Source organism: Mizuhopecten yessoensis, unplaced genomic scaffold (genome assembly GCF_002113885.1).
Source record: "Mizuhopecten yessoensis strain PY_sf001 unplaced genomic scaffold, ASM211388v2 scaffold7473, whole genome shotgun sequence".
In the NCBI taxonomy this organism is placed as follows: domain Eukaryota; kingdom Metazoa; phylum Mollusca; class Bivalvia; order Pectinida; family Pectinidae; genus Mizuhopecten; species Mizuhopecten yessoensis.
The window spans coordinates 1,784,159-1,797,826 of NW_018407065.1; the positions used below are offsets into that span (position 1 = coordinate 1,784,159).

Here is a 13,668-nt window from a genome sequence, read left to right on the forward strand (position 1 = left end):
AAATGAAAACTTAACATTAACCAACTGGTTCTGCATGCTGAAATAGGTGTTATATACGTGATTTTAATTATCTACTGTTCGTATGTCATCAATAAGTTTAATATATTATCGACCATCAATAAAATCAATGAATGATTACTTCACTTTAGATACCCTTTTTTCTAAGAATTATACATAAATATGTATTTTTATTAATATATAAACAGATGCCAACTTACTATACTTCCGATACCTTGCCTGCCAATGTCTGGTCAAGATCGAGAAGAAACTTAAATAACAGAGCGCATGACATACATAGACGTTTGATGAACGCTGGCAGGGGGCGCAGGCGCACATCTGAAGATCAAACTGCCCGGATGCTTGTTGAAAATGTGAACAATTTGGACATCGACGAAGGTAAAACCATACGAAAGGCGTGTGATTGACTATTATTTTTAATTCGGTATTTTGGTGATGTTATTGGTTGACAACTGCATATTTAATTGCTGTTTATGCTAATAGATCAATTAACGAGTAGGCATTGTACATCCGGGCAGTTTCTCAGCATATCCGTAGTAGTAATGTTGCTTGTTTTGTCGTTACAGTAGTTTTAACCCCTTTTTATGTAACAATCCGATACACATCATATACATAAAATGTATAATAGTTTATGAATGAATGGAGGCACGGTAGTCTAGCTAGCTAGTGGTAGGACGCCGGGCTCATGACCGAAGAGCTGCGAGTTCGGCCCCCGTCACGGCACTGTGTTGTATCTTTGAGCAAGATACTTTACTCCGCTTGTTCCAGTCTACTCAGCTGTAAATGATTACGTGGTTGGGTAGTGCTAGAAGCTGTGAGCGCCGAAATGACAGCAACGGCTGTAGGCGGCCCAGGGATTTGAGAAAGATATTGACTGGTTGCAAGGCCCTATAACGACGGAAAATAGTTTTGAGACGACCTACGAACTAGGTTGTGATAAAGTGGTATATAAGAACCTCGAGTTATTATTATAATTATTATGAATGACAAAGACCGCCGTAATTACCCTGCACGACGCGGAGTCTACTCAGAAGCAAGTCATATACAACCAAAGTAACGAAAAGTACAAATTCTTCCCGTTTGAGTACAGGCCCCGCGTCATACATTGCGAGTTCAAGTTCCACATGTTGCGGTGCACAGGATTGTAATTAAACGTATGATTTTATTTTCAGACGATTACGACGATGACGGGCATTTCGATTTAGATAGTCACGTGGAGTCCGTTGATCTCCTTCCACTTGAGAATGCGCTTGCGCACCATACGGAGAAGTATGACGCACTAAGGGAGAGTCATCTGGTGGTAAGGAGGGGACAACCCTTCTCTATCCTTGTGAGGTTTACCGGAAAATTTAGTGCCAAGAATCACTCAGTCAGAATCGTCTTCAAGACTGGTAAGCTTTTGTCGTACCATAATAACTCATGTAGCAGGTTCTTTATGTTGCGTGGGCAGTCGTCGCTATAGTGATGGACACTGCTGTGATCCGGTTTCGTGAAAGGGTTATTGCACAATACTTCCCAGACGATACTGTCTTATGGCCTCATGTGTCTTGGTGGTGTATATGTACTTTCGTTTGTGTATGTTTATAAGTTAAAACATATACAGTGTATAATGTACTGTAAAGTAACTGAAAAATAAGATGCAGGTATGACTGTTGAAAATAAGAATGTCACTAGCACTTATGTTGTATTAACAGGCCCGACTCCTCGGCCCGGAAAAGGTAGCCATGTCCAATGTATACTCTCATCAAAGTCCAGTCAACAGGACTGGACAGCGGTCATTGCCAGCAGACAAGGACAAAATGCCCTGAAGGTGTCAATTTTTCCTCCAGCGAACTGTATTGTTGCATCATGGCGGTTAGTTCTTGAGAGTATTGTGGAGAGAAGCGGTCGTCCCAAGGCGTATAAATACATTCACCCCAAACCAGTACACATCCTCTTCAATCCTTGGTGTAAAGGTATCTTACCGAAAATAGCAAATATCACAGGGACCTGATAATTAGTTACAGCTATATATTTGAACCGTTTTGGGGGTTTAATTCAATTTTCGGTAAAATGCCACCCCAAAACGTGGAAAACTAATCTAAACACATTAACTTAGGCCCGAACATAGCTGAAACAAATTATCAGGTCCCTGTGACAAATATCACTGAAATAAGTATAACTGACCCAATGATACTGCAATTACTAAAGCAAATATGATGCGACATTTGTTCCTAGTATAAATTAGGTACATTCATGACGAAACTCCCGGCGGAAAGAAACTACATTTTATATGTAGACCAATGCAACTTGATATACAAAAACATGCCATTGTTCAATAATAGATACAGCAATTATGTCATAGTTATAGTGCAAAAAGCTAGAAGTCACATCTCCTTACTGTTAACAGCAGTCTAAGTAGTTACATTTCCTGCCGCTAGATGATGCGGTGTACCTCGACGATCCCAATCTTCTCAACGAATATATCCTCAACGAGAGTGGCGCCATCTTCCATGGAAATTACAAACAGATTGGCGCCAAACCCTGGTTCTTCGGACAAGTAAGTGCAACATAGATATCTGTATACAGTGATGGGTAAAGATTTATGGACTTAAGGAAAGCACAGAGACTTGGAATATTGTTTTAAACCCATGAATTTCCCTATTTTCCCACCATTTCGACCCCTCCCCTGCCTAGAAAATTTAGACTCCTTCGATTGGTTTCTGGATCCGCCACTGGTATATATCTTTATGCGTGTTTAGTAATGCTACAACATATGTTAAGACCGAGATATTTCTAAGTTAGGTCGATATATATGTGATACGTGTATCGATATATTAGTAATATGTACCGATATTTCGATAGTTTGAATCAATATATCAGAAACATGATATATATAATCTGTTGGTAATATTTTCAATATTTTGGTTAACGAAACCACTATATATACTAAAATAAATACCTATATACTTATTTAAAGACGACTCGTACAAAATTGTAATAATTTATGGCTCAGTATAACAATGAGAGACGAAAAGAAATGTTTGTTATGCTGTAGTGTGTCGGGTCCCAGACAGTACTAACACAAACACGTTTCTGTACTGAAATGCTCTAATGCTATGTAAACTTCCATGTTGATTCCATTCAAAGGCATTAATTTTCTATAAGGAGTTGTTGATTTAAGATATTACCTAGGGTACGTGTATGTTATCACAGTTCGAGGACGGCATTTTGGAGGCATCCCTACATTGCATACAGAAAGGGTTCAACTCCAACTTCTGTCAGGCGATGGGAGACCCCGTGAGAACATCACGGATCATATCCAAAATTGTAAGTTGGCGAAATAATTTATGCATGAGTAATGATTAAATTTCCAACGATATTTACATAACTCTCGCTTAGAAGTACATTCCATGATACGTATGAAATGAAACAGTTTTCGCCTGTTTTATTCCACTACTCAGATAAATTTATGCAGCTATAAGTTCAATGAACATGAAAGTACATTGTACTATGGGTGTTGTACGTTCACTGGACTCTTCGGTACAACAAAACAGTCCCCTGTAGTTGTGCCATTTCGAGGAGTATAAACGACACCGTGTTGACATTTCAAATGGTACTGATCTACGTGAAAAATATATTTAATTATTCTTAGTGGCAGAGTAGAGACAGTCTGGATATATAAAAGTGTGTTATATATAACAAAGGAATACATGGTTTCATTAATATTATCCCATTCATGATCTAAGGTGAACTCGTCTGACGACGGAGGGGTATTGCTGGGCAACTGGAGTGAGGATTACACCGGAGGAAAGTCCCCAATGGCATGGAGCGGAAGTGTCGCCATATTGAGAGAGTATATGAAAACCAATCTTCCGGTTAAATTTGGCCAATGTTTCGTATTTTCCGGGATAGTAACAACAAGTGAGTTGTCTACAATTATCGTTCACTTTTAGTTATCATTAATATAAGATTATCCTTGTAGCCCTTTGTACATTGAGTGTATTAGGTATGCTGCGTTTATGGATGACTGACTCCAATAGGTAAGCTCCCGCGCCTAAATACTGCGTCAAACATTGGGTGAACTGCTGAGTGTACGAGTTACATTTTCTAATGTATCAAATGTTTGTAGAGTTATTATCGTTCTGGAAAAGTCCACAAATCAAAAGAGCATTCAATATTGTCTTAAAATTGCAATGGTATTTCTGTTTAGTTTGCAGAGCTGTGGGCTTGCCTTGTCGAAGTGTAACCAATTTCGCATCTGCGCATGACACAGACGGAAGCGTGACAATTGATTTCTACTGGGATCTTGATCAGAAAGAAGTTTTGAGCGGAATTGGAGATTCGATTTGGTACGTCTTCGAGTCCGTTCACTTTGACCGAATCAGAAAATTTCCGCATGGATTCTGTGATTCATTTCGGGAGAAATCGTGTCAGTTTAGTGGATTTTCCATATTGCTGGTCGAGATGTATCGATCAGTGTGGAAATCAAACGAATCAAATAAGAACTGAGCTAGAATCAAAAGAATTGCCGCTAAAATTCTCAAAATGTTTAAAAACCCGATAACTATATAATATTGGTTTTTACTTTATTTTTTTATTTTCGATTTTTATACCTTACCGATGTTACCGTCACATTACAAATATAGACATCCCGCTAACTCGCCTTAACAATTGAATAAACGCCCATACAGATTATCTAGTGTCAAGCTTCATCTTAAATAACTTCTAATAAATCCTAAACTCCCGTGTTATTGGAATATTGATTAGAAAGTGTAACGCGATATCGGGTTCACACACGACTATCGTCCTGCCGTAAGCTGATATCGGCGTTACATACGAAACCGAGACTCATCTGGGGAGGAGTTCCACATGTACAATGTATCTGTGGGTTCCAAGTTATTCATAAGTGATTCTGAGTCGAGGATGGGGTCGGTTAGTTTTGGGGGTCGGGGTGGGGGAGGTAGGAAATTGGTGTAGGGGAAAGGACGGGGGGAGGTCTGGTGATTTAGTTTTGGGTTTAGATTTCACCTAGTACCAGTAGAGAAGAATTGTTATGATCGCTCTTTATCATAACCATAGGACGACTTGTCAGTCCTGAATAATCCTAGTGGGACCTCTCCCCCCCCCACCCCCCCCCAGTGTTGATATAAGACACATTTCGCTGTAAAATCCCCGTGACTAGGTTAGGGCACATGCTGAATATTTTGCTTTAACATATTCTGGTTCCAGCCAGAAAAGAGGTATTTTCTTTTGTTCTGCCAAAAAACACGTTTATTCCATGGCTTTTACATCCAATATCGGGCGGGCCAAATGTTACATCTCTTTGTACTACAAACATTCGGATTTAGATACGTGTATATACCTTTATCTCACACAAAAATTCAGCTTATTTGGACTGGTCACGTGATCATTCCTCTGTTCGACACAATTCCGGCGTTGAGTAGGCAACAAAGCATCACAACTTCGACAAGATATATTATTTGAGACAAGGTTTTAGTTGTGACAAATTGTATCCACATGAAGGGCTGCTAAGGATGACATAGATAATGACTTAAAAAAAGCATCGAAAACAATAGACTGATTATTTTCGGTGTTTTTAGCCAATGGTCGGTAGGAATACACGTTTACTACAGGCACCTGGCACTGTTGGTTAAAATTTGTTTTTACTCTTTAAACGATAGGCACTGTTGTACTTTTCGCGTTGTTGATGCTGATAAAATATACTTTTTGCCGATTTATTTCCAAGACGATTTATAGAAACAGATAAATGTAATCAAATGTGTTATGTTTTCCGTCTGATATTTCTGATTGTATCTTTAGCGAGATGTCGCTGCCACCAAATAGACAAGCGCCTGGAGTACACTCGCGACACCTATATCATTACCTGGAGCCATTTAGTACGTGCCGCGTCCACGGGAGAACTAAATCCTCATTCATGCCAGAACCATTCTTAAAAGAAACGTCAAATAGCTGATGTAATTTGTCAATCAAATGAAGCTGTATTCGGCGCATGCTTAGGTTTTTTCTTCGTGAGCATCCAATTTCCCTAGCCGTGCTGTTAGGGAATATATATAACACTTTGACCACAATTACAAGGAGGTAGTTCTGACACGCTGGAGCTTAATGGGCTCACAATAAAATCGGTAATGGCTTATTTCAGCGATTGTTTTCTCGTGAAAATGACTCGTCTTCTTGTTTGTTTGGTTCCCTGTAACTTGATCACTGCGTCACAACTCCCACGGGAGTTCTGGGAGCGGCCAAAAAAGCCATCAGATCTCAGAAACGGCGGCTGACATTGTGACAGATGCGGATAACTTGTGTATGCTTCTATATAAAAAGGCCACCTGTACAGGTTTGAATCGATACCATGTGTGCTTGGCACAGCACATCATAGTACAGCATATAGTTGTAATGTTACCCGAGGGCTTCCGAACCCTTACGCTATTCAATGGCAATGACGCCTGCGATGGTGGTTGCAGGACTGATGAATTTATTACTAAGTGAAGATCAAGTTTATGTTGAAAGTCGATCCCAAGGACTTACAAAATTCCACGCTCGGTAGATTGGTTGAATAAATAATGTGGTGATGATACCTCTAAAATGGTCGTAACATAATATTACTTTCAACATTTGTTTTTATTTAGTACACCATGGTGAATTATGTGTGATAACAAATATGCTATAGATGTCGTAGTGGGTCTATTGATGTATCTTTTGATGTCAAAATGTAACTTAATACACTCGGCTTCGGTGCCACGGCAAAAGGTTGGGGAGGGTTACGAGGATGTTGTAACCCAATGTATGATAGTATAAACCAGCCAGTAATATTGCAAACTTAGCAAATAGCATTTGCTATGATCCCCTGATTCGGGACACAAGGGAAACCTATCACTTATATTCCATCCTTTATCACAAATTTACTGACCTTTACCTTTTCACTTCCTTTCTACTTGTTCCTTGCGATGCTGTACCTAGTCCCTTAAGCACTTCTGTTTAGTCCACTGAAAGCAAAGTGTGATTTGATATTCAAACGAAAATTATGTCACCCCCCCCCCCCCAAAAAAAACCCCAACCCCAACAGCACAAAACGAAAACGATCTAAGAGAAGGATCAAAATAGGTAGTTAGGCTTACTCAAAGAACGATATCAACATTGATTGTTTTGATAGACGATTAACAATATAAGACTATATACTCTATTTCATTTAAAGCGAGCGTAGCACGTTCTGTCTAATGGATATTTACTGCATCACCCCATTGTATAAATTGTGATTTGTAAGCAAATCTTTCCCATAGTTCGTCATTTACGTTTGGAAAACCTTTGGTATGTGAACAGACACACATGTACTGTGTGTTAATAAGGCAATCTAGAATTTAAACTCCTCTTTCCAGGTTTTTAATTTGACACTCTGTTGATTGTCGATCTGACGTGTCATGTTAAGATAAGGGAAGTTTCCAGTCGGATATACCTATAACTGTACGGAAAGGAAGATTCCGTCACAATAACTGTTGGCAGTTAAACTTTTCCATGAAATGTGTCTGAAACTGTAAGGAAATGGGTTTCCACAAGATACTTTGTTGGTAGAGGGAATTTTCCTTTGAATTCGTCTGTAGGAAAATGGAAATTTCGTTCGAATTCGTCTGTAAGTGGAGGGGACTTTCTTTCGGATTCGTCTGTAGGTTGATTAACGTTTCTTTCGGACTCATCTGTAGGTAGTGAAGGTAGAGAAAAAGTTTCCATTTGGATTCGTCTGTAAGCACATGCAGAGCGACTTTCTCTCGGATTCGTCTGTAGGGAGAGGGATGATCCTAAGGAGCGGGATTTCATTTAGCAATTACATCCTCTGTTTTTTTCTGTTTGATATCGGTCTTTTAAGATATAGTTTTAAGTTGTTGTTTGGTAAACAATGATACGTTATCAGTTTTGCTAGGATTCGGGCATGCTCTTGTTCTTTGTATGCAGGGATATAAGATATTATCTGGACCATCTTGCTGTTCCATGTTGAGCTTTTATATTCTGTACTGCACACGTAGCATTATTCACTCTTTAATTTTCTTTTAGTCGCTATCTAAATGCAAATATGCATTACAAACTGTCCTACCATTACGATAGCATCATTCATCCCTCTGGCACTGATAGATAGTGTGATGTGATGTATAAACAAAGCATTATCTGATGTCTGAGTGCATTACCTGGTGTCTGAGTGCATTACCTGATGTCTGAGTGCATTACCTGATGTCTGAGTGCATTACCTGATGCATGATTGCATTGCCTGATGTCTGAGTGCATTACCTGATGCCTGAGTGCATTCCCTGATGCCTGAGTGAATTAACTGATGTCTGATTGCATTGCCTGATGTCTGAGTACATTACCTGATGCCTGAGAGCATTACCTGATGTCTGGGTACATAACCTGATGTCTGAATGCATTACCTGATGCATGAGTGCATTACCTGGTGCCTGAGTGCATTACCTGGTGCCTGAGTGCATTATCTGATGTCTGAGTGTATTACCTGATGTCTGATTGCATTGCCTGATGTCTGAGTACATACCCTGATGCCTGAATGCATTACCCGATGCCTGAGTGCATAATCTGATGTCTGAGGACATTACCTGATGCCTGAGAGCATTACCTGGTGTCTGAGGGCTTAATCTGATGTCTGAGTGCATTACCTGATGCCTGAGTGCATTAACTGATGTCTGAGTGCATTACCTGGTGTCTGAGTGCATAATCTGATGTCTGAGTACATTACCTGATGCCTGAGTGCATTACCTGATGTCTGAGTGCATTACCTGATGCCTGAGTGCACTACTTGATGTCTAAGTGCATTATCAGATTCTGAGTGCATTACCTGATGCCTGAGTGCATTACCTGATGTCTGAGTGCATTACCTGATGTTTAAGTGCATTACTTGATGCATGAGTGCATTACCTGATGTCTGAGTGCATTACTTGATGCCTGAGTGCATTACCTGATGTCTGAGTGCATTATCTGATGTCTGAGTGTATTACCTGATGTCTGAGTGCATTACCTGGTGTCTGAGTGCATTACCTGATGTCTGAGTGATACGCTTTAATACAACATTAGCAACAGACAGTTGTGAAAGAAAAAATAACTCCAAAATTTCAAAATACTCGTCAATTTGTTTTGATAGCGAATAAGTTCAACGTTCTGTAAAAAATCAATTAAAGAACGTTTGCCGATATTTCGTTTGAAAGTGACACGTACATATGTTGACTGTGCTGTCATTAATATTCAATAGAAAATTAATACAAATGCACCGTGTCAAAATTGTGAATGTGATTGAAAAGAGCAAAACGGAAAATGTATTTGACTATGGTGTGTCAAACGCTGCAATATTTCAACCTCTTTTGAATAATTGTTTTAATTTTTAAAAAGTTGTTGTAAAACTTGCAAGTTTTAATTCAAATCATTTTATAAAAGCTAAAATTGTGTGATTTAAAAGATTTAAAACAAAACGCACAAGATATTTAATTATGGCAATGTTTGACACGCATTATTCGTTTCCACAAATACTTGATGTCGCATTAACGTTATATACCTGCTACGTGTATATATAGAGTTAGATATGGTATGTGGCATGTATGTAATGCCGATGTACATTCTTTATTTGTCAGTAATATTGCAAACTTAGCAAAATAGTTTTAATAGTAACAGATATTGTAAATATCCTTCATAATATTTAAATGTCGGTAATTGGTTGTCATATATGAATAAAATATACAAAATTGTGAACATCTGTAACAATTGGAAAATTATAAATTAATCTTTAACTTCCAATTAAGAATTTTCATAAAAGATCAATCTTACACAAAAGTACAGGTAAGATCTGTAAGACAAATATTTGCGTGTTTTAGTGATGTTTGTGCCTCGTTCACTCCTTTTGTTGATTTTCGTGTTAAGGTTACCATTGCACCATTGTTGTGGCTCTAGTATATTTGTTTTGAGTTTTGATTTGCTGATAGTTTTTGCCATTCGAATAATAAAACTGTTGTCCCAAGATCATCTCGTCCAGTGGAAAAACAAGTAATTATGTCTCATTCTGTGTCAGGAACTTCCACTGTTGGAATGACGTATGGATGAGGAGAGACGACCTCCCTGTCGGATACAGTGGCTGGCAGGTAGTAGACTCTACCCCACAGGAGCGCAGCGACGGTAAGGACCAAACAATTACGTAGCCTTCATACCTGAAATACTATATTAATATACACGATAAACATGTAAAATGAAAAAGAAATGTCATAGCCGTATCTCCGATGTATAACTACCGGAATTGTTTTGACCCTTTTTCCAATGTCTAATTACTGGAGGCCTTATATGATCTCCAATATATGAATACTATAAATACTTTCTTTAAAGTGTAAAATGTATGAATGCCTTGAGGACTTCTCCCAATGTATGATCACTAAAAGTTTTCCTCTAGGACCGATCTCAAATGTTTAATTAATGGAATACCTTTAGAACATATCTTGAATATTAAAATAGTAGAATCCTTATGTGTCGTTTTGTCAGGGTAGGACGCATTTCCTGTGTCTAATAAATGCAATGCCTTTAAGACACATTTCAAGTGACTAATAACTCAAATGCCATTATGACCTATCTTTAATGTTAAATTACTAGAATTCCTATGGGACTTCTTTCAAATCTGTTATTCCGTCCATATTACAAGTTCACATGAACACACCGTATGGCCATCAGCATCCCCAAAATAACATTCGTTTTTACACAAGCTGTACTGTGGCTTGTGTATGTAAATGAATGTTATGTGTCTTTTTAATGGTTTATGTATGTGTGTGGTATCGAAAACCTCTCTTCCAAAATTGACGTTTGTTCGTGTTTTGATTGGTATCTAGGGTGATACTATTTCTATCTTACCCTTCATTTTATCGCCTCCTGCATTTACGATCAAACGATTTGTTTGTCGCGTGCTGCTTCCAACATTTCTTTTTTAGCTCTACCCTGTTTCAACTCAAAATAATGCATGCTATTGCATTTTTGTTTGATACCATCCTCATGGATCAGTTAAAAATATCTACATCAATTTCTGTAAATAACAACTTTAAGAACCTCTTTACAAATATGATCCGTCATCATTGATATTTAATGTACAATGGATTAGGAGCTGCTGAAGAAAGTTATTGCTTAAGCTTTCTCTTAGCGCCCGCCATCATTTGAGAAATCCTACAAATTCATTAGGGTCCTGTAAATTCGCATTGCCATCCTATTTCTAGCCTTCTTGACAAATCTCTCTCTCATTATTATCGATTGGTGTTAAGTCCGCCATATTATAGCTTAAAACAAAATCCCCATCCAATCAGATTCAGCTAAACAAAAATGAATCACCATGGCATCAATACAACAGGGAATATTATTGGTTAGGTGAATACTACAGGGGATTTGATTGGTTAAGATAACACAGCAGGGATGTGTTCGTTTCACAGAGTTGCGAGAAATTGTGAGAATTAATTTGTCAAGGGATCTGGAGGTTATATCGAAGCAATGAACTTCTTAATTATGTCAGCCAATGTGACAATAGTCGGGTTAAGAGTTGGACCGTGTACAGGCTAATCCATACTTATAGCTTCTCGTCCTGTAACACGTGCGTTGAATGCCATCCCTACCTGCTAGACTATATATGTATATAATGGCATCACTTGGTCAAAATCATGGTCATGCTTTTTATGCCAGGAGATTGCATGATAATACTCTGACATTTGTCTATAGTTTGAATTTAATTTTGCTGCGAATTAAATAGCGATTTTTTGTTATATCATAAAATATGTGTTGATTTCAATACACACCTGATATTAAATAATCTTCTTCATATACTTGAAAAGTGAAGTGATATCAATAATATTGAACCATATATATATGTCCTGATAGTAATTTGCAGAAGGGGTAAAATGTTACATCGAACAATAGCAGCATCATATGATCGTAACAACGGTAATATATTCTCTTCGGTTTTCTTTTATCATAAAACTGCGATCTTTCGTTACACCAGGTATGTTCCAGTGCGGACCGACATCTCTCCGAGCGATTAAGGGAGGGAAATGTGACATGCTGTACGACTGTCCATTTGTCTTCGCAGAGGTCAACGCAGACAAGGTCAACTGGACACGTGACACGGACAAACAGTGGATTGTCCTCAGTATGAATTTGTCGGCGTAAGTAATAGTATGCAACATGCCTCCCATTTTAAGGCCATCGCATCAGGATTGTTCTCGGTTGTAATATAACTTCAAACTTATTCGGCTGTTTAAAACTATACAATGTTATTGAAAGGTGTTACGCGAACTATTAACTTTTTTATCAACTATTGTTGTCTTTATAAAATATTACATGCATATATACATGTATATAGTACGTGCATTACGATAATTCATTGCACAACAAAGACCATGATGAAAATGTCAGACGTCATTCTAATACGTGATAATGGAATGGAACATGAAGCATACAATAATGATACAATGTTAGGTAGATATCGTCAATCTAAATATATATCTTCAACTTATATCAAAGTAGAAATATTGTGAAAAATCAATGAGCATATCACGTGAAAGAGAGAAAACATAGAAACAAGCACTCTATTATATCATTCCTAAAATATGTAATTATGTTTAGAATTGGGCGAAATATAAGCACAAAGATTCCGGATGGAAAACCTTTGAAACCGGAACTGACGTACACAGACTCCATCCGCCAGGATATTACAGACGACTACAAACATCCGGAGGGTAAGCGCGCCCATGTCATGACGTCATATTACCATTGCTTTATCACCATATACCAATACTGATGGACTTTTTGCATCGCCAGAGACGACTGCATGTGTAGAAGTAGCTCTTGTACCTTTTCCACCACACGTAGCAGGTTTATAAGAATTTATTGAAAGTTTCTAAATTATTTTGTATTTCATGTCGATGAAGATGTATATGGATATGTACAAGTATTTAACATGTCTGTTTTCTTGTACAGCCTGATGCCGTATCAAAGTTAATATTTCATGGAATCCGTCTACATGCACAGAAAATCAGGAAATAATATTGCAAGCATGATATTTGGAAATATTCATTTAGCTTTAGGATTGTCGAAATCTGAAACAGTCTCCCCGAATATGTTATTACATCACCAACAATTAAGGACTTGAACTGAAATACAGTCATATGGCCGGCCATAAAGAAAACTCAGGAAATGACAATTAATGAACAATATTTTCTAAATACGTCTAAAATATATTAAGATATGGAAAAAGAGGCAGAGTGTCTGCCTGCATCCATTATTTATCCTATGGTATCATATTGTATGGTTCGTATTGTATGTGCAAGACAAAGGGTTCAGGATAATATTATTTCATACTGTATTTTTCACCCTACATGATAAAACAGCAACATGAGTAAATCTTCCTTCCGGTCGTACGTCAAGCTGTAGAAATTGTCTTCCGTTGGGAAATATTACAGGAAATACACGTGATGTAATAGTTTTGAAACATGCTTTATACGTAATATCTATCCAGTATATTGTTTTATAGATATGTGTAACAAATACCGTATTATTCACCCTACTATTTGGCTGTTACATGATATAACAGCAACATGAGTAAATCTTCCTTCCGGTCGTACGTCAAGCTGTAGAAATTGTCTT

At 37.9% G+C, this 13,668-nt stretch overlaps 1 protein-coding gene across 1 annotated transcript in view; it reads left to right on the forward strand.

The window, feature by feature from the left end:
• The first annotated feature begins 305 nt into the window (after window positions 1-305).
• Window positions 306-13,668, forward strand: part of LOC110453586 (protein-glutamine gamma-glutamyltransferase K-like) — a 28,462-nt gene continuing 15,099 nt past the window's right edge. Inside the window, exons 1-10 of the mRNA XM_021502568.1 lie at window positions 306-396; window positions 1,191-1,409; window positions 1,713-1,973; window positions 2,439-2,557; window positions 3,214-3,327; window positions 3,747-3,921; window positions 4,211-4,349; window positions 10,073-10,176; window positions 12,026-12,188; window positions 12,649-12,761. Of these exons, the coding sequence (XP_021358243.1) occupies window positions 306-396; window positions 1,191-1,409; window positions 1,713-1,973; window positions 2,439-2,557; window positions 3,214-3,327; window positions 3,747-3,921; window positions 4,211-4,349; window positions 10,073-10,176; window positions 12,026-12,188; window positions 12,649-12,761 (1,498 nt within the window). The remainder of the gene's footprint in view (window positions 397-1,190; window positions 1,410-1,712; window positions 1,974-2,438; window positions 2,558-3,213; window positions 3,328-3,746; window positions 3,922-4,210; window positions 4,350-10,072; window positions 10,177-12,025; window positions 12,189-12,648; window positions 12,762-13,668) is intronic.